At 44.2% G+C, this 20802-nt stretch overlaps 1 protein-coding gene across 1 annotated transcript in view; it reads left to right on the top strand.

Moving 5' to 3' along the window:
* Positions 1–20802, top strand: part of LOC128689595 (uncharacterized) — a 268208-nt gene that overhangs the window by 157602 nt on the left and 89804 nt on the right. Inside the window, exons 9-11 of the mRNA XM_070087727.1 lie at positions 14838–14968; positions 16084–16280; positions 17178–17423. Coding sequence (XP_069943828.1) covers positions 14838–14968; positions 16084–16280; positions 17178–17423 — 574 coding nt within the window. The remainder of the gene's footprint in view (positions 1–14837; positions 14969–16083; positions 16281–17177; positions 17424–20802) is intronic.

Genomic DNA, 20802 nt, shown 5'->3' with positions numbered 1-20802 from the left:
GAAGTTTTCCAGTACCACCTCCATCATCTTAGCCCTCCATGTATCTTGGCCCCCATGTGGCTCCAAGTTCTCCCATTTGATCTCCTTGTGGTTAAAGTCGCCCATGATCAGGAGCTTTGCCCTGCATGCATGAGCTCTTCTGGCCACTGCAGCCAGTGTGTCAACCATCGCTCTATTGCTCTCGTCATACTCTTGCCTTGGCCTCCTGCTGTTCTGTGGTGGGTTATACATCACTGCAATTATCACCTTGGGACCTCCAGAGTGAAGCGTTCCCGCTTTGCAATCACTTTCTTCTCCGCTGTCTCCTCTCTCCAGCTCATCAAAATTCCATCGGTGTTTGATCAGCAATGCCACTCCTCCACCCCCCCCTGCTCCTTCTGTCTTTCCTCAGGATCTGGTATCCCGTTGGAAAGATGGCATCTGTTATCATACCTGTAAGCTTGGTTTCTGTGATCGCTATGATGTCTGGTGATGCCTCTTTGACTCTTTCGTGCCACTCCTCCCACTTGTTTGTTATTCCATGTGTGTGTGTGTGTGTGTGTGTGTGTGTGTGTGTGTGTGTGTGTGTGTGTGTGCGTATGTGTGTGTGTGTGTGTATGTGTGTGTATATGTATTTGTGTGTATGTGTGTGTGTTTGTATGTGTGTGTTTGCATGTGTGTGTGTGTGTGTGTGTGCGTATGTGTGTGTATATGTATTTGTGTGTATGTGTGTGTGTTTGTATGTGTGTGTGTTTGCATGTGTGTGTGTGTGTGTGTGCGTGTGTGTGTGTGCGTGTGTGTGTGTGCGTGTGTGTGTGTGTGTGTGTGTGTGTCCCTCCCTCCCTCCCTCCCTCCACAACTTATTGATGCCCCTCCACAACTTACTGATGCCCCTCGCTCTACAACTTATTGATGTCCCTCCCTCCACAACTTATTGATGTCCCTCCCTCCACACCTTATTGTTGTCTATCCCTCCACAACTTATTGATGTCCCTCCTTCCACAACTTATTGATGTCCCTCCCTCCACACCTTATTGTTGTCTATCCCTCCACAACTTATTGATGTCCCTCCCTCCCACAACTTATTGATGTCCCTCCGTCCACAACTTATTGATGTCCCTTCCTCCACAACTTATTGATGTCCCTCCCTCCACAACTTATTGATGTCCCTCCCTCCACAACTTATTGATGTCCCTCCCTCCACAACTTATTGATGTCTCTCCCTACACAACTTATTGATGTTCCTCCACAACTTATTGATGTCCCTCCCTCCACAGCTTATTGATGTCCCTCCCTCCTCAACTTATTGATGTCCCTCCCTCCACAACTTATTGATGTCCCTCCCTCCACAACTTATTGATGTCCCTCCCTCCACAACTTATTGATGTCCCTCCCTCCACAACTTATTGATGTCTCTCCCTACACAACTTATTGATGTTCCTCCACAACTTATTGATGTCCCTCCCTCCACAGCTTATTGATGTCCCTCCCTCCACAACTTATTGATGTCCCTCCCTCCACAACTTATTGATGTCCCTCCCTCCACAACTTATTGATGTCCCTCCCTCCACAACTTATTGATGTTCCTCCCTCCACAACTTATTGATGTCTCTCCCTCCACAGCTTATTGATGTCCCTCCCTCCACAACTTATTGATGTCCCACCCTCCACAACTTATTGATGTCTCTCCCTCCACAGCTTATTGATGTCCCTCCCTCCACAACTTATTGATGTCCCACCCTCCACAACTTATTGATGTCCCTCCCTCCACAACTTATTGATGTCCCTCCCTCCACAACTTATTGATGTCCCTCCCTCCCCAACTTATTGATGTCTCTCCCTACACAACTTATTGATGTTCCTCCACAACTTATTGATGTCCCTCCCTCCACAGCTTATTGATGTCCCTCCCTCCACAACTTATTGATGTCCCTCCTCCACAACTTATTGATGTCCCTCCCTCCACAACTTATTGATGTTCCTCCCTCCACAACTTATTGATGTTCCTCCCTCCACAACTTATTGATGTCTCTCCCTCCACAGCTTATTGATGTCCCTCCCTCCACAACTTATTGATGTCCCACCCTCCACAACTTATTGATGTCTCTCCCTCCACAGCTTATTGATGTCCCTCCCTCCACAACTTATTGATGTCCCACCCTCCACAACTTATTGATGTCCCTCCCTCCACAACTTATTGATGTTCTTCCACAACTTATTGATGTCCCTTTACAACTTACTGATGTCCCTTTCTCCACATCATATTGATGTCCCTTTAAGTCCAAGTTTGGAACAATTTTCAACTCTGGGTTCTCGTTGCCACATTTTTTCATTATCAAATAAGTGATCATTGTAATTTCTCTTCATCTATCATTTGTGTCGACTTTTCTTTATATATCATATTTTTGAGTTCATAAAACATTTAGCATTTTTGCGAAGCTTTTGTTTGTGGCCTAAAATATGTTGCTTTGTCGGGGGTTTATTGTACAGGCTTCTTAAAACAATATTACTGTGGCGTTATCCATGTTAATCATTGTATAACTGTGATCTTATCCATGTTAATCATTATATTACTGTGGTCTTATCCATGTTAATCATTGTATAACTGTGATCTTATCCATGTTAATCATTGTATAACTGTGGTCTTATCCATGTTAATCATTATATTACTGTGGTCTTATCCATGTTAATCATTATATTACTGTGGTCTTATCCATGTTAATCATTATATTACTGTGGTCTTATCCATGTTAATCATTATATTACTGTGGTCTTATCCATGTTAATCATTATATAACTATGATCTTATCCACGTTAATCATTATATTACTGTGGTCTTATCCATGTTTGTGATCATTGTAGAATATTGTAATCCATGGGTAAAACACACAATTGTTATTATTTCACAACTGTGTGGAAGGTCGTGAGTGTCGTACACAAGTGTGTGAAGAGAAACTTAGCATACCTTTGGCTAATCTTTTCAACATATCACTACAAACTAGCATAGTGCCTGATAAGTGGAAAATGGCAAATGTAATACCTATTTACAAGGCAGGTGACAGGTCCTTGGCCTCGAACTATAGACCAATAAGCCTAACCTCCATAGTGGGAAAATTTATGGAATCAATAATTGCCGAAGCAATTCGTAGCCATCTTGATAGGCACAGATTGATTAGTGAATCTCAACACGGTTTTACAAAGGGGCGTTCCTGTCTTACGAATTTACTAACTTTTTTCGCTAAGGTGTTTGAGGAGGTAGATCATGGTAATGAATATGGTATTGTGTATATGGACTTAAGTAAGGTTTTCGATAGAGTTCCACATCAGAGACTTTTGAGAAAACTTAAGGCACACGGAATAGGAGGAGAATTTTTTTCCTGGTAGAGGCATGGTTGACAAATAGGCAGCAAAGAGTTTGCATAAATGGGGAGACATCAGAATGGGGGCACGTCACAAGCGGTGTTCCACAGGGGTTAGTGTTGGGCCCCTTGTTGTTCACAATTTACATAAACGATATAGATGAGGGAATAAATAGCGACATAAGCAAATTTACTTATGACACCAAAATAGGCCGTCCAATTCATTCTATTGAGGACATTAGTGCACTCCAGGATGATTTGAATAGACTGATGCAGTGGTCGGAGAAGTGGCAGATGCAGTTTATTATGAACATCAAAATGGTATACAATACCGACAGGTTGGTAGGTAAGACACATAGGCAACAGTTAGGCAACTTTATTCCGAAACGTTTCGCCTACACAGTAGGCTTCTTCAGTCGAATACAGAAAGCAGGCAGGAACAGTAGAGATGTGAAGACGATGTAATCAGTCCATCACCCTTGAAGTCGTAGAATTTGAGGTTGTGAGTCCCTCAGCCTGGAGAAGTTCAGTTCCATAGTTCCTGACTATGGAACTGAACTTCTCCAGGCTGAGGGACTGACAACCTCAAATTCTACGACTTCAAAGTTTATTATAGACAAATGCAAAGTTCTAAATGCTGAACAGGACAATAACCATGCCACTTATAAACTGAATAGTGTAGATCTTAATACTACTGATTGCGAAAAGGATTTAGGAGTTCTAGTTAGCAGTAATCTGAAACCAAGACAACAGTACATTAGTGTTCGCCATAAAGCTAACAGAATCCTTGGCTTCATATCAAGAAGTATAAATAATAGAAGTCCTCAGGTTGTTCTTCAACTCTATATATCCTTGGTTAGGCCTCATTTAGATTATGCTGCACAGTCCTGGTCACCGTATTACAGAATGGATATAAATGCACTGGAAAACGTACAGAGGAGGATGACAAAGCTGATCCCATGTATCAGAAATCTTCCCTGTGAGGATAGACTGAGGGCCCTGAATCTGCACTCTCTAGAAAGGCGTAGAATTAGGGGGGATATGATTGAGGTGTATAAATGGAAAACAGGAATAAATAAAGGGGATGTAAATAGCGTGCTGAAAATATCCAGCCAAGACAGGACTCGCAGCAATGGTTTCAAGTTGGAAAAGTTCAGATTCAGGAAGGATATAGGAAAGCACTGGTTTGGTAATTGAGTTGTGGATGAGTGGAACAAACTCCCGAGTACCGTCATAGAAGCTAAGACGTTGTGTAGTTTTAAAAATAGGTTGGATAAATACATGAGTGGGTGTGGGTGGGTGTGAGTTGGACCTGAGTAGCTTGGGCTACCATGTCTGGTGCCGTGCTCCTTCCTTAAGTGGAAGTGACCTGACTAGGTGGTCATTGTTCTAGGCCGGGGATTGGCATGGACCTGCTTCGCATGGGTCAGTAAGCCTGTTGCAATGTTCCTTCTCTCTCAAGTTCTTATGTTCTTAAGTGTGTGAAAGGTCGTGAGTGTCGTACACAAGCATGTGAAAGGTCGTGAGTGTCGTACACAAGCATGTGAAAGGTCGTGAGTGTCGTACACAAGCATGTGAAAGGTCGTGAATGCCGTACACAAGTGTGCGAAAGGTTGTGAATGCCGTACACAAGTGTGCGAAAGGTTGTGAATGCCGTACACAAGTGTGCGAAAGGTTGTGAATGTCGTACACAAGTGTGCGAAAGGTTGTGAATGTCGTACACAAGTGTGCGAAAGGTTGTGAATGTCGTACACAAGTGTGCGAAAGGTTGTGAATGTCGTACACAAGTGTGCGAAAGGTTGTGAATGTCGTACACAAGTCGCTCACAATTTCATTTATCTTTCAGTAACAATTTATTACTGATTACTTCAATTTCGCTCTCTCTTTCTCTCTCGTTTTCCCCCATTACAGTACATGTCAATTATCCATATAAAATTTCAAGACTTCCTCATCCTTACCTTGTGTATACCTGGGGGGGGGTCGCTGGGGTCCACACCTCTCCGGTCCGGACCGTCACCAGGCCTCAGTTAATCCAAATTCCATAGCAGGCATTGCCATTTTTTTTTTTTGCTCATTTTTTCCTATTTATGCGCCATCTTCGTATATACTTTCGTATTTTTCTATAAGTCGCTGATAGAAACTAGAAAACAAGGAGTACACTACCTTGCGGCACCCCGCTCGTCGCATCTCCCCATCAGGACATTTTTTCTCCCCTGTGTTGCTGTTTGCACTTTCCTCTTAAAGTTTCTCAACCTTTGTAATAGTTTGCATATTATCTCTCTAATGTTGTTTGGTGTGTGTGTGTGTGTGTGTGTGTGTGTGTGTGTGTGTGTGTGTGTGTATGTGTGTGTATGTGTGTGTGTGTGTGTGTGTGTGTGTGTGTGTGTGTGTGTGTGTGTGTGTGTGTGTGTGTGTGTGTGTGTGTGTGTGTGTGTGTGAGAGAGAGAGAGAGAGCACGCGCTCAGTGTTCAGTATACTCATTATGTAGTAACACTGGGTATGACTGAAGTAACACTGGGTATGAGTGAGGTAACACTGGGTAAGACTGAAGTAACACTGGGTATGACTGTAGTAACACTGGGTATGACTGTAGTAACACTGGGCATGACTGAAGTAACACTGGGTATGACTGTAGTAACACTGGGTATGACTAGTAACACTGGGCATGACTGAAGTAACACTGGGTATGACTGTAGTAACACTGGGTATGACTAGTAACACTGGGCATGACTGAAGTAACACTGGGTATGACTATAGTAACACTGGGTATGACTCACCTAACACCCAGTATGACTTAAGCAACACAGTATTGCACATCACTCAGAATGACTCAGCACTCAGAGAGTAATCCTTCATTCTAATATTAGGGCTCTTGATCCAAGAAATTTATGTACCCTCCCCTCACATCAACACTTAGAACCTTCCAGTCCCCTAGCACCGTATAACCCTTGCGAGTCTAGAGCTTCCCGTGTCTATAACAGTGATAGAGAAATATACTCAGTGTTCAGTCTAATTTAATTATATGATTTTGTGTTACGATTATTTTAAAACGTTCCGCATTGCCTGTATTTTCCTGTATTTTCCTGTATTTTTCTGTATTATTCTGTATTACTTCGTATCGCTGGATCTTTTGCTTTATTTTTGGCATTCTTCCTTCTTAATACATCTCTGTCTCCCTGGCTACACACATTATTAACATTATATATATACATATATATATATATATATATATATATATATATATATATATATATATATATATATATATATATATATATATATATATATATATATATATGTCGTGCCGAATATGTAAAACTGGTCAATTAGCAAGAACTCATTTAAAATTAAGTCCTTTCTAAAATTTTCTCTTATACGTTTAAAGATATATTTTTTTCATTAACATTGGTGTAAAAATTTATAATTTTGCACCAAAAGAATCTTAGAAAACTTACCTAACCTTATTATAACAAGAACAATTTATTTTAGCCTAACCCAACTAAATATATTTTAGATTTGTTTACGATAATTTAATACTAAACAAACACAGTGAAATATATTTTTTTCGTTAGGTTCAGAATGTTTTTGGCGAAATTATTGCAGAAAAAAATTTTCGTTTGTCCTATATGGCAAGATGAGCGTTGCTATTTAAGCCAAGATCGCAAGTTCTGCCTATTCGGCACGACATATATATATATAAAGTATATATTTATATATATTTACATATATATATATATATATATATATATATATATATATATATATATATATATATATATATATATATATAACACACATTACAAAGTGGCAGCAAAGACGATACACACAAACTGAATGTCAGTGTTTCGATGAATTTCCATCGCCATCTTCTGGATAATAAAAGTACTTCATAACACCTAAGGCATCATTTTTATATCGGATATGGTAATCACCATCAAAAAAAATTCAATCCAAATAGCATGATATACAATGAGATTTTTTTTAGAAAAATGAAAAAGGCAAAAATAATGATGGGAATTTTCTGAAAAATTTCTCGGTGAGTAATATTTGCGATGTTTGTGTGGTATGTTGGTACCTCCCAGTGTTGGTGTGGTATGTTGGTACCTCCCAGTGTTGGTGTGGTATATTGGTACCTCCCAGTGCTGGTGTGGTATATTGGTACCTTCCAGTGTTGGTGTGGTATGTTGGTACCTCCCAGTGCTGGTGTGGTATGTTGGTACCTCCCAGTGTTGGTGTGGTATGTTGGTACCTCCCAGTGCTGGTGTGGTATATTGGTACCTTCCAGTGTTGGTGTGGTATGTTGGTACCTCCCAGTGTTGGTGTGGTATGTTGGTACCTCCCAGTGCTGGTGTGGTATATTGGTACCTCCCAGTGCTGGTGTGGTATATTGGTACATCTCAGTGCAGGTGTGGTATGTTGGTACCTCCCAGTGCTGGTGTGGTATATTGGTACCTCCCAGTGTTGGTGTGGTATGTTGGTACCTCCCAGTGCTGGTGTGGTATATTGGTACCTCCCAGTGCTGGTGTGGTATATTGGTACATCTCAGTGCTGGTGTGGTATGTTGGTACCTCCCAGTGCTGGTGTGGTATATTGGTACCTCCCAGTGCTGGTGTGGTATATTGGTACCTCCCAGTGCTGGTGTGGTATATTGGTACCTCCCAGTGCTGGTGTGGTATATTGGTACCTCCCAGTGCTGGTGTGGTATGTTGGTACCTCCCAGTGTTGGTGTGGTATGTTGGTACCTCCCAGTGCTGGTGTGGTATATTGGTACCTCCCAGTGCTGGTGTGGTATATTGGTACCTCCCAGTGCTGGTGTGGTATATTGGTACCTCCCAGTGCTGGTGTGGTATATTGGTACATCTCAGTGCTGGTGTGGTATGTTGGTACCTTCCAGTGTTGGTGTGGTATGTTGGTACCTCCCAGTGTTGGTGTGGTATGTTGGTACCTCCCAGTGCTGGTGTGGTATGTTGGTACCTCCCAGTGTTGGTGTGGTATGTTGGTACCTCCCAGTGCTGGTGTGGTATATTGGTACCTCCCAGTGCTGGTGTGGTATATTGGTACCTCCCAGTGCTGGTGTGGTATATTGGTACATCTCAGTGCTGGTGTGGTATGTTGGTACCTTCCAGTGTTGGTGTGGTATGTTGGTACCTCCCAGTGCTGGTGTGGTATGTTGGTACCTCCCAGTGTTGGTGTGGTATGTTGGTACCTCCCAGTGCTGGTGTGGTATATTGGTACCTCCCAGTGCTGGTGTGGTATATTGGTACCTCCCAGTGCTGGTGTGGTATATTGGTACATCTCAGTGCTGGTGTGGTATGTTGGTACCTTCCAGTGTTGGTGTGGTATGTTGGTACCTCCCAGTGTTGGTGTGGTATGTTGGTACCTCCCAGTGCTGGTGTGGTATATTGGTACATCTCAGTGCTGGTGTGGTATGTTGGTACCTCCCAGTGCTGGTGTGGTATATTGGTACCTCCCAGTGCTGGTGTGGTATGTTGGTACCTCCCAGTGCTGGTGTGGTATGTTGGTACATCTCAGTGCTGGTGTGGTATGTTGGTACCTTCCAGTGTTGGTGTGGTATGTTGGTACCTTCCAGTGCTGGTGTGGTATGTTGGTACATCTCAGTGCTGGTGTGGTATGTTGGTACCTCCCAGTGCTGGTGTGGTATATTGGTACCTCCCAGTGCTGGTGTGGTATATTGGTACCTCCCAGTGCTGGTGTGGTATGTTGGTACCTCCCAGTGCTGGTGTGGCTTGTTGGTACCTCCCAGTGCTGGTGCGGTATGTTGGTACCTCCCAGTGCTGGTGTGGTATGTTGGTACCTCCCAGTGCTGGTGCGGTATGTTGGTACCTCCCAGTGCTGGTGTGGTATATTGGTACCTCCCAGTGCTGGTGTGGTATATTGGTACATCTCAGTGCTGGTGTGGTATGTTGGTACCTCCCAGTGCTGGTGTGGTATATTGGTACCTCCCAGTGCTGGTGTGGTATGTTGGTACCTCCCAGTGCTGGTGTGGTATGTTGGTACCTCCCAGTGCTGGTGTGGTATGTTGGTACCTTCCAGTGTTGGTGTGGTATGTTGGTACTTTCCAGTGCTGGTGTGGTATGTTGGTACCTCTCAGTGCTGGTGTGGTATGTTGGTACCTCTCAGTGCTGGTGTGGTATGTTGGTACCTTCCAGTGTTGGTGTGGTATGTTGGTATCTCCCAGTGCTGGTGTGGTATATTGGTACCTCCCAGTGCTGGTGTGGTATATTGGTACCTCCCAGTGCTGGTGTGGTATGTTCGTACCTCCCAGTACTGGTGTGGTATGCTCGTTCCTCCCAGTGCTGGTGTGGTTTGTTGGTACTTCCAAGTGCTGGTGTGGTATGTTGGTACCTCCCAGCGCTGGTGTGGTATGTTGGTACCTCGTAGTACGGGTGTAGTATGTTTGTACCTTCCAGTGCAGGTGTGGTATGTTGGTGCCTCGTAGTTCAGGTGTGGTATGTTGGTACCTCGTAGTTCAGGTGCGGTATGTTGGTAACTCCCAGTGCAAGTGTGGTATGTTGGTACCTCGTAGTTCAGGTATAGTATGTACCTTCCAGTGCAGGTGTGGTATGTTGGTACCTCCTAGTTCAGGTGTAGTATGTTTGTACGTTTCAGTGCAGGTGTGGTATGTTGGTACCTCGTAGTTCAGGTGTGGTATGTTGGTACCTCGTAGTTCAGGTGTGGTATGTTGGTGAATAAGTTGGGGGTGACATGACAGACTTCTTTTTACCGATGTTCATTTAATTATTATCTAACATAAATTAACAAAAGCATAGCGTTCAAAAGATATTCATTGTTTTCCAAAAATTAGTTTGAATGCAGAGAGAGATTTAGAGATGTGATCAAATATAAAGTCAAAATATGGTCGAGAAGGAGAGGTGTGTAGTGTTAGCGCCTCTGGCTGAACAACGATGGGAAACGGTCGATTTGTTAATAAAATAAATATATATAATCAATGCGTCAGCAGGATTCGAACCCACGTTTGTTGGTGTCCATGAGTGTGGCTCAGCTGTCTTGATGACCTCTTAATCCACTCAGCTACAGATGCCTCAAAACACTAGGTAGTTTGGTTATAAACTATTTCATTCTCCTCCTGTATGTTCCACTTATTGAGAAATACAGAAGTAGTATAACGACCTATGTGACATGTCAACATATCTTATTAATGAAAATAAAATACCAGACATATTAACCAAATTTCCTAAAATTGCTTGCAACAGATACATGTACAGTACATGTACAATGTACTCACCTATTTGTACTCACCTATTTGTGGTTGCAGGGGTCGAGTCATAGCTCCTGGCCCCGCCTCTTTGCTGATTACTACTAGGTCCTCTCTCTCCCTGCCCCATGAGCTTTATCATACCTCGTCTTAAAACTATGTATACAGTCCTAGCTGACATCAGTGACATACTGCTATAGAGAAAGCCCCTTGTTATTTAGAGCATTTTGCACAAATTAGGTCCTTGTCCCAGGATGTGACCCACACCAGTCGACCCCAATGGAAATAAGTCACTCTGACTTTTTTGGGTTATCCTAGGTTCTCTACACATATGCTGCTATGTATGATAATTCTATGTAACTGTATTTGTGTATACCTGAATAAACTTACTTACTTACTTACCCATTTTAATGATAGGTGAACGTAGACAACCGGTATAAAGAAACACGAATAATATTTCTACCCACGCTGGGAATCGAACACAGACACTCGCCGTGTGAAGCGAGAGATTCAACGACCAGGACACGGTCGAAAGTAGATATAAATCCAGATGTACTCTTGCAAAACCATTTTGGAGCCTTGTTCCTAACCCTTTTATGTATCCATATGGTGTTGTGCTGCCCTTCAGAGGATGGATGTGACGTGCACAATAAACTAGCCACTTCGGCGGAAAAATCTAAATATATTTTCAGTGTGACGGCAAACTGAACACAGAGTTACATATATTAAAGTTTTATAGTATTTTTTAAACGATGTAGAGCGAATCTAGAAAATGTGTTTGGCGTATACTGATGAGACATCAATAGTGTATGTTGGTGGGTCATCAACAGTGTATGTTGGTGGGTCATCAACAGTGTATGTTGGTGGGTCATCAACAGTGTATGTTGGTGGGTCATCAACAGTGTATGTTGGTGGGCCATCAACGGTGTATGTTGGTGGGTCATCAACAGTGTATGTTGGTGGGCCATCAACGGTGTATGTTGGTGGGCCATCAACGGTGTATGTTGGTGGGCCATCAACGGTGTATGTTGGTGGGTCATCAACAGTGTATGTTGCTGGGCCATCAACGGTGTATGTTGGTGGGTCATCAACAGTGTATGTTGGGCCATCAACGGTGTATGTTGGTGGGCCATCAACGGTGTATGTTGGTGGGTCATCAACAGTGTATGTTGGTGGGTCATCAACAGTGTATGTTGGTGGGTCATCAACAGTGTATGTTGGTGGGTCATCAACAGTGTATGTTGGTGGCCCATCAACGGTGTATGTTGGTGAGTCGTCAGCAGTGTATGTTGGTGAGTCGTCAGCAGTGTATGTTGGTGGGTCATCAACAGTGTATGTTGGTGGCCCATCAACGGTGTATGTTGGTGAGTCGTCAGCAGTGTATGTTGGTGAGTCGTCAGCAGTGTATGTTAGTGGGTCATCAACAGTGCATGTTGGTGGATCATCAATAGTGCATGTTGGTGGGTCATCAACAGTGCATGTTGGTGCGTCATCAACAGTGTATGTTGGTGGGTCATCAACAGTGCATGTTGGTGGGCCATCAACAGTGCATGTTGGTGGGTCATTAACAGTGCATGTTGGTGGGTCATTAACAGTGCATGTTGGTGGGTCATCAACAGTGCATGTTGGTGGGTCATCAACAGTGCATGTTGGTGGGTCATTAACAGTGCATGTTGGTGGGTCATTAACAGTGTATGTTGGTGGGTCATTAACAGTGCATGTTGGTGGGTCATCAACAGTGCATGTTGGTAGGTCATCAACAGTGCATGTTGGTTGGTCATTAACAGTGCATGTTGGTGGGTCGTTAACAGTGCATGTTGGTGGGTCATTAACAGTGTATGTTGGTGGGCCATCAACAGTGCATGTTGGTGGGTCATTAACAGTGCATGTTGGTGGGTCATTAACAGTGCATGTTGGTGGGTCATCAACAGTTTATGCTGATCTTCTCGCATATCTTATTTGCACACATGTAGTGAGCCAGTCAATACCGTAATACTAACAAGTATAATGAACACTTGCCAGAGCTCAATAACCCACATGAAAACAGAAACACAGGAGGTTGAGTGATCTGTATATTTCGACCCCCCTTCTGGGATCCTCTTCAGCAGATCCCATGACAAGATAGAGACTCCGAAATTTCAAAGCCAGAATCTCCAAGCACAGAGAATCGACACACACGAGTCTTGGCCATCCAGCCTGACTGAGACATGTGGTACTTACACAGTCACCGTGAAAACAATCACACGACGGACAAGAACATTTAAAAATTTTAGCTATACAACAGAATTTACTTGATTTAAACTTTCTCGAGCTCTTCAGTGTTAAGTAACTTGAGACTGAGTTTGTAAATATGAAATGTTAAGCCGGATTATTGATGTTGGGATATTTTTAGTTTCTTAGTTGTATGTTAGTTCCTTGTTAGTCTAGTATAGTGTGTGATGGTCAGTAACTGTCAGTTAGGTTGTGTATGATGGTCAGTAACTGTCAGTTATGTTGTGTATGATGGTCAGTAACTGTCAGTTATGTTGTGTATGATGGTCAGTAACTGTCAGTTATGTTGTGTGTGATGGTCAGTAACTGTCAGTTATGTTGTGTGTGATGGTCAGTAACTGTCAGTTATGTTGTGTGTGATGGTCAGTAACTGTCAGTTAGGTTGTGTATGATGGTCAGTAACTGTCAGTTATGTTGTGTGTGATGGTCAGTAACTGTCAGTTATGTTGTGTGTGATGGTCAGTAACTGTCAGTTATGTTGTGTGTGATGGTCAGTAACTGTCAGTTAGGTTGTGTATGATGGTCAGTAACTGTCAGTTATGTTGTGTGTGATGGTCAGTAACTGTCAGTTATGTTGTGTATGATGGTCAGTAACTGTCAGTTATGTTGTGTGTGATGGTCAGTAACTGTCAGTTATGTTGTGTGTGATGGTCAGTAACTGTCAGTTAGGTTGTGTATGATGGTCAGTAACTGTCAGTTATGTTGTGTGTGATGGTCAGTAACTGTCAGTTAGGTTGTGTGTGATGGTCAGTAACTGTCAGTTATGTTGTGTGTGATGGTCAGTAACTGTCAGTTAGGTTGTGTGTGATGGTCAGTAACTGTCAGTTATGTTGTGTGTGATGGTCAGTAACTGTCAGTTAGGTTGTGTATGATGGTCAGTAACTGTCAGTTATGTTGTACTCACCTAATTGTGGTTACAGGGGTCGAGACTCAGCTCCTGTCCCCGCCTCTTCACTGATCGCTACTAGGTCCACTCTCTGCTCCCTAAGCTTTATCATACCTTGTAATAAAGCTATGTATGGTTCCTGCCTCCACTACATCATGTTGTGCATGATGGTCAGTAATTGTCATGTTGTGTATGATAGTAACTATTTCAGTCATGTCAGTCTCAGCATACACGCTTCACTGCCATGTCAGTCACGTCATTCTCACCATACTTTTCACTGGCATGTCAGTCATGTCATTCTCAGCATATTCTTCACTGGCATGTCAGTCATGTCATGCTCATACACTCCTCACTGGCATGTCAGTCATGTCATGCTCAACATACACTCCTCACTGGCATGTCAGTCATGTCAGACTCAACATGAACTCCTCACTGTCATGTTTCCTTAACCTTCATTTTGTTTAATCTTTCAATATCACTAATTGTATTTTCATTCATTTTTTAAATTCTCATTCATTACGATTGTTTTCTACGAACATTACTGATGATGGTGAGGATGTTCACCGAGACGCTGATGATAATACCACCAGGAAAATATACTTAAAGAAAGATACTCTTTGCTACCTTTGATGTATGTAACCCAGCAAGTGTATACAGTGAAGTGTGTGTGTGTGTGTGTGTGTGTGTGTGTGTGTGTGTGTGTGTGTGTGTGTGTGTGTGTGTAATATATATATATATATATATATATATATATATATATATATATATATATATATATATATATATATATATATATGTAATTTTGGTAATTAACAATGTAAAGTCGTGTGTAATACACAGTAACATTTGTACATTATCGTATATATTTCGAGTTTAAGATATATATTGCAGAGATAATTTCAGAATCAGGTTCTTTGTATAAGCTAGAAAACACACACACACACACACACACACACACACACACACACACACACACACACACACACACACACACACACACACACACACACACACCCTACCCGAGGAATGCTACTGACAAAGCAACAGCTGCAGCGTGCCTACACACATACTCATGCCACAAAGTAATGTATCTTTTCACCCCAAGCTCTTTCCCCAGGCCAGCGCAGAGCAGTCAAGTCCGTAGCAGCTTTAAGAGCGAGTTCTCCCGGAGTCTAGAGCCCCTGCTCTCTAGCGTGGGAAAGGGCAGAGGAGGGGAGCCCCTCACCATGCCCTCAGGTACGTCTGAAAGGGGAAGTTGGAGGGGTGCCTATGATCGTGTCCTCGTGCAGATGTGAGGAGAGGCATAGGAATGGGGGAAGTAAGTGCCTACGCTCCTCTTGCTTCATGTTTGAGCAAGGTGAGGGAGAGTAGAGCCACTCACGCTACTCTGTATGCATCATGGCCATGGTGGGGGGTGGGGGGCTGGCTCATTTGAGGGACGAGTGAGAAGGACGAGTGAGGGATTAGAAAGAGGGAGAAGATGGATAAGAGAGGAATGAAAAAGAGGGGTGAGATAGGGACGAGAGAAGGGCGAAAAATGGATGAGAGAGGAGCAAGATAGCAGCGAGTCAGTTTTGTGTACCAGCTTAAGAGACCTAACATAGGATCGTCTTCCAATGACCATGAGAACCCCCACAGCTCATGGCCACAGCTCATGGCCACAGCTCATGGCCACATCTCATGGCCACAGCTCATGGCCACAGCTCATGGCCATACATGAAGGACATCATGAAGATTTAACTCGACATGACCAAAAAAGTCAAACAATTTCTCAGTATTTTCACTTTTTTTTTTTAGAGTTGTTTTGAAGATTCTAGAGAATTCACGTTTTTTCCACCAAAATTAAGAATTATATGACTACGTCAGAGAGGAGGGAGGAGAGGGAGAGGAAGGGGGAGGGAGAAGGAGAGGGAGGAAGGACCAGAGTTGACAGACATTAACAGATGTGTGGGATGTAGTGACGTTGTTACACCTGCGTGTAATTACACCAGGTGTGCCGGGGTTTTACACCAGGTGTGCAGGGGTTCTACACCAGGTGTGCCGGGGTTCTACACCAGGTGTCCAGCACCGTAGATCGAACTTGATTTACTCTCATTCCTCCAGACGCTGCATAACCCCTAGGGGTTTATCGCTCCATCATGAATGTAATAATAATAATATGCAATCTGCAAATGCATACTCCTTCCTAATATGCACATGTAAACACTTCTTAAAAGTTATGTACACATACAGCTGTTACTAGATGTGTACACTTACACGTACACAAATTACTAAGTATACATTTACACTTAATAGCTATGCACACACACACACACAGCAGACGTGTGTTGACGACTCGCACACTACCTCAGGGTCGTCTGGGTGCAGCGAAAAGCAGTCGTCAGAGGGTGGTTGCGCGTCACGACCCCCGTCAGCGGCGTCAGCCATGGGTCCGGCGTCGTTCGCGATACCTGGCTCCCGACGCTCACTGTCGGCAGCCAAGCTTAAGATCCTGGAGAGTGGAGGACCCTTCGCTGAACACTGCAAGACGCACGACAATAAATTTAGGGTAAGTCTCTGGCCTCCTCTTCAATTTTGTGTTGTTTTTGCCAGTGTCAACAGTCAGCACTTGACCGCTGCTGTCATTACGTCAGCAACTATAATAAGTTTAGATTTAGAAAGGGTATAGGAAAGTATTAGTTTCGATATACAGTAGCAGTCAATGAGTGAAACAGTGTACCTAGTGCAGTTGTAGAAGCTAAAACCTTGGGTAGCTTCAAATATAAGTTAAATAAATACGCGAGTGAGAGGGCTTGGATTCAAGTTGGAGTGAGAGGGCTTGGATTTGAGTGGAAGTTGGCTTGGATTTGAGTGGAAGTGAATGGGCTTGGATTTGAGTGGGGGTGAGAGGGCTTGGATTTGAGTGGAAGTTGGCTTGGATTTGAGTGGAAGTGAATGGGCTTGGATTTGAGTGGGGGTGAGAGGGCTTGGATTTGAGTGGGAGTGAGAGGGCTTGGATTTGAGTGGGAGTGAGAGGGCTTGGATTTGAGTGGGAGTGAGAGGGCTTGGATTTGAGTGGGAGTGAGAGGGCTTGGATTTGAGTGGGACATGCACTTGAGTTAATAGGGTTATCAAGGTTTATTCTCTGAGTAGCAGTGAAAATATTTTACTGGTGGGGATGGGTTTGAGAATGACTGGAACAATACATAAATAACCCACACATAGAACGAAACTTACGGCGACGTTTCGGTCTAACTTAAATCATTATGGGACCTAGTCGGACCGAAACGTCTTCATAAACTGCTTTCAGCGTGCGGGTTATTTATGTATTCTCGGAATTAAATTCGCTTAATGTAGAAAATCAACTCTTGTCAGAATTCCATCAAAAATCTTTACGTAACATTAATGCTGCACTTTTGTCTCGAAATGTGGTGAACTTACCGACGTTTTTTCTTGTCCACAACAGCAAGAATTAACCGGTAAGTTCACCAGGCTAAAAGAGGAGGCCCAGGAGCTGCACCGCGATGTGACGCTGCGTCGGTGTCTGACGCGGCGCGGAAGGGTCGAGGAGATCGTCAGGGAGTGCGCCGCGCTCGAGGAGGAGTTCCGCGCCTACACTGACGAGATGGAGGAACTGAGAGGTGTGTTCGACGCTGCCTGGGACGACCAGATCCAGCGAGTGTATGCTGAGCAGGAGGTGTTCCAGTCCCAGGTGAGCTCCTAATAGGTGTTCCAGTCCCAGGTGAGCCCCTAGTAGGTGTTCCAACCCTAGGTGAGCTCCTAGTAGGTGTTCCAGCCCCAGTTGAGCCCCTAGTAGGTGTTCCAACCCCAGTTGAGCCCCTAGTAGGTGTTCCAGCCCCAGTTGAGCCCCTAGTAGGTGTTCCAGCCCCAGGTGAGCCTCTAGTAGGTGTTCCAGCCCCAGTTTAGCCCCTAGTAGGTCTTCCAACCCTAGGTGAGCTCCTAGTAGGTGTTCCAGCCCCAGTTGAGCCCCTAGTAGGTGTTCCAGCCCCAGTTTAGCCCCTAGTAGGTGTTCCAACCCCGGGTGAGCTCCTAGTAGGTGGTCCAGCCCCAGTTGAGCCCCTAGTAGGTGTTCCAACCCTAGGTGAGCTCCTAGTAGGTGTTCCAGCCCCAGTTTAGCCCCTAGTAGGTGTTCCAGCCCCAGGTGAGCCTCTAGTAGGTGTTCCAGCCCCAGTTTAACCCCTAGTAGGTGTTCCGACCCCGGGTGAGCTCCTAGTAGGTGTTCCAGCCCCAGTTGAGCCCCTAGTAGGTGTTCCAACCCTAGGTGAGCTCCTAGTAGGTGTTCCAGTCCCAGTTGAGCCCCTAGTACGTGTTCCAGCCCCAGGGGAGCCTCTAGTAGGCGTTCCAGCCCCAGTTCAGCCCTTAGTAGGTGTTCCAACCCCGGGTGATCTCCTAGTAGGTGTTCCAGCCCCAGTTGAGCCCCTAGTAGGTGTTCCAACCCTAGGTGAGCTCCTAGTAGGTGTTCCAGCCCCACTTGAGCCCCTAGTACGTGTTCCAGCCCCAGGGGAGCCCCTAGTAGGTGTTCCAGCCCCAGTTAAGCCCCTAGTAGGTGTTCCAACCCTAGGTGAGCCCCTAGTTGGCGTTCCAGTCCCAGGTGAGCCCCTAGTTGGTGTTCCAGTCCCGGGTGAGCCCCTAGTTGGTGTTCCAGTCCCAAGTGAGCCCCTAGTTGGTGTTCCAGTCCCGGGTGAGCCCCTAGTTGGTGTTCCAGTCCCAAGTGAGCCCCTAGTTGGTGTTCCAGTCCCAAGTGAGCCCCTAGTTGGTGTTCCAGTCCCGGGTGAACCCCTAGTTGGTGTTCCAGTCCCAAGTGAGCCCCTAGTTGGTGTTCCAGTCCCGGGTGAGCCCCTAGTTGGTGTTCCAGTCCCGGGTGAGCCCCTAGTTGGTGTTCCAGTCCCGGGTGAGCCCCTAGTTGGTGTTCCAGTCCCGGGTGAGCCCCTAGTTGGTGTTCCAGTCCCGGGTGAGCCCCTAGTTGGTGTTCCAGTCCCGGGCGAGCCCCTAGTTGGTGTTCCAGTCCCGGGTGAGCCCCTAGTTGGTGTTCCAGTCCCGGGTGAGCCCCAAGTTGGTGTTCCAGTCCCGGGTGAGCCCCTAGTTGGTGTTCCAGTCCCGGGTGAGCCCCTAGTTGGTGTTCCAGTCCCGGGTGAGCCCCTAGTTGGTGTTCCAGTCCCGGGTGAGCCCCTAGTTGGTGTTCCAGTCCCGGGTGAGCCCCTAGTTGGTGTTCCAGTCCCAGGTGAACCCTGCGTCAGTTCAACCCTCCCCCCCCAGTCTGTGATCCATATACTACATATATTACTAAACATTTTAATATTAAATATATTTCTATTGCTTTGTACTCCAATTTTCATTTTTTCTGTTCCAGGAACTTAGTGAAAAATTCCTTCCTGGGGAAATCAAATTTATTTTCGAAAATATTTTTTTTCTGCAGTTTTTAAAAAAAATACGATTTTTTTTTCAAAATTATTGGAAACTACGAATATAATGGAAATACGATTTTGAGACTATAATATTTTTTTTTTTTTTGATGAATTAGAGACTTGTGCAACTATTGGGTAATTTTATTGTGGAATCGTTTCGCCAATCAGCAACTTCCTCAGCCTGGAGTCGATCAGTCCATCAATCTTGGACTGTTTCTAGCGACTCCAGACTGAGGGACTGATTACCTCAAACACCATCTGATCCTCAGTCCTTCTCTCTCTGTGTCGGACTGATGAAGTCACTGTGTGGTAAAACGTTTCCACAGTAAATATTGCTAAGTATTACACACGTGTCTTAACTAATTATATATTGTGTTGTGTTGGTGAGTTGTGGCTGACTCACAGTTGTGGCTGACTCACAGTTGTGGCTGACTCACTGTTGTGGCTGACTCACAGTTGTGGCTGACTCACAGTTGTGGCTGACTCACAGTTGTGGCTGACTCACTGTTGTGGCTGACTCACAGTTGTGGCTGACTCACAGTTGTGGCTGACTCACAGTTGTGGCTGACTCACAGTTGTGGCTGACTCACAGTTGTGGCTGACTCACAGTTGTGGCTGACTCACAGTTGTGGCTGACTCACAGTTGTGGCTGACTCACAGTTGTGGCTGACTCACAGTTGTGGCTGACTCAGTTGTGGCTGACTCACAGTCGCCTTCATTAATTGATCAAAATCTTCATTACTTAATAACTGAGACAAAACTGACTAGTTAGAAGAACAATTGTTGTTACGAGAAGGTATAGTTATCTTTATCCTCGACTATCTGAGGAAGTTATCTTTATCCTCGACTATCTGAGGAAGTTATCTTTATCCTCGACTATCTGAGGAAGTTATCTTTATCCTCGACTATCTGAGGAAGTTATCTTTATCCTCGACTATCTGAGGAAGTTATCTTTATCCTCGACTATCTGAGGAAGTTATCTTTATCCTCGACTATCTGAGGAAGTTATCTTTATCCTCAACTATCTGAGGAAGTTATCTTTATCCTCGACTATCTGAGGAAGTTATCTTTATCCTCGACTATCTGAGGAAGTTATCTTTATCCTCGACTATCTGAGGAAGTTATCTTTATCCTCAACTATCTGAGGAAGTTATCTTTATCCTCGACTATCTGAGGAAGTTATCTTTATCCTCGACTATCTGAGGAAGTTATCTTTATCCTCGACTATCTGAGGAAGTTATCTTTATCCTCAACTATCTGAGGAAGTTGTCTTTATCCTCGACTATCTGAGGAAGTTATCTTTATCCTCAACTATCTGAGGAAGTTATCTTTATCCTCAACTATCTGAGGAAGTTGTCTTTATCCTCAACTATCTGAGGAAGTTATCTTTATCCTCGACTATCTGAGGAAGTTATCTTTATCCTCAACTATCTGAGGAAGTTATCTTTATCCTCAACTATCTGAGGAAGTTATCTTTATTCTCGACTATCTGAGGAAGTTATCTTTATCCTCGACTATCTGAGGAAGTTATCTTTATTCTCGACTATCTGAGGAAGTTATCTTTATCCTCAACTATCTGAGGAAGTTATCTTTATCCTCAACTATCTGAGGAAGTTATCTTTATCCTCAACTATCTGAGGAAGTTATCTTTATCCTCAACTATCT

The sequence above is a fragment of the Cherax quadricarinatus genome, chromosome 22, assembly GCF_038502225.1.
Source record: "Cherax quadricarinatus isolate ZL_2023a chromosome 22, ASM3850222v1, whole genome shotgun sequence".
Lineage (NCBI taxonomy): Eukaryota > Metazoa > Arthropoda > Malacostraca > Decapoda > Parastacidae > Cherax > Cherax quadricarinatus.
The sequence above is the reverse complement of the archived record's forward strand: the minus strand, read 5'-3'. Positions and strand labels throughout refer to the sequence as shown.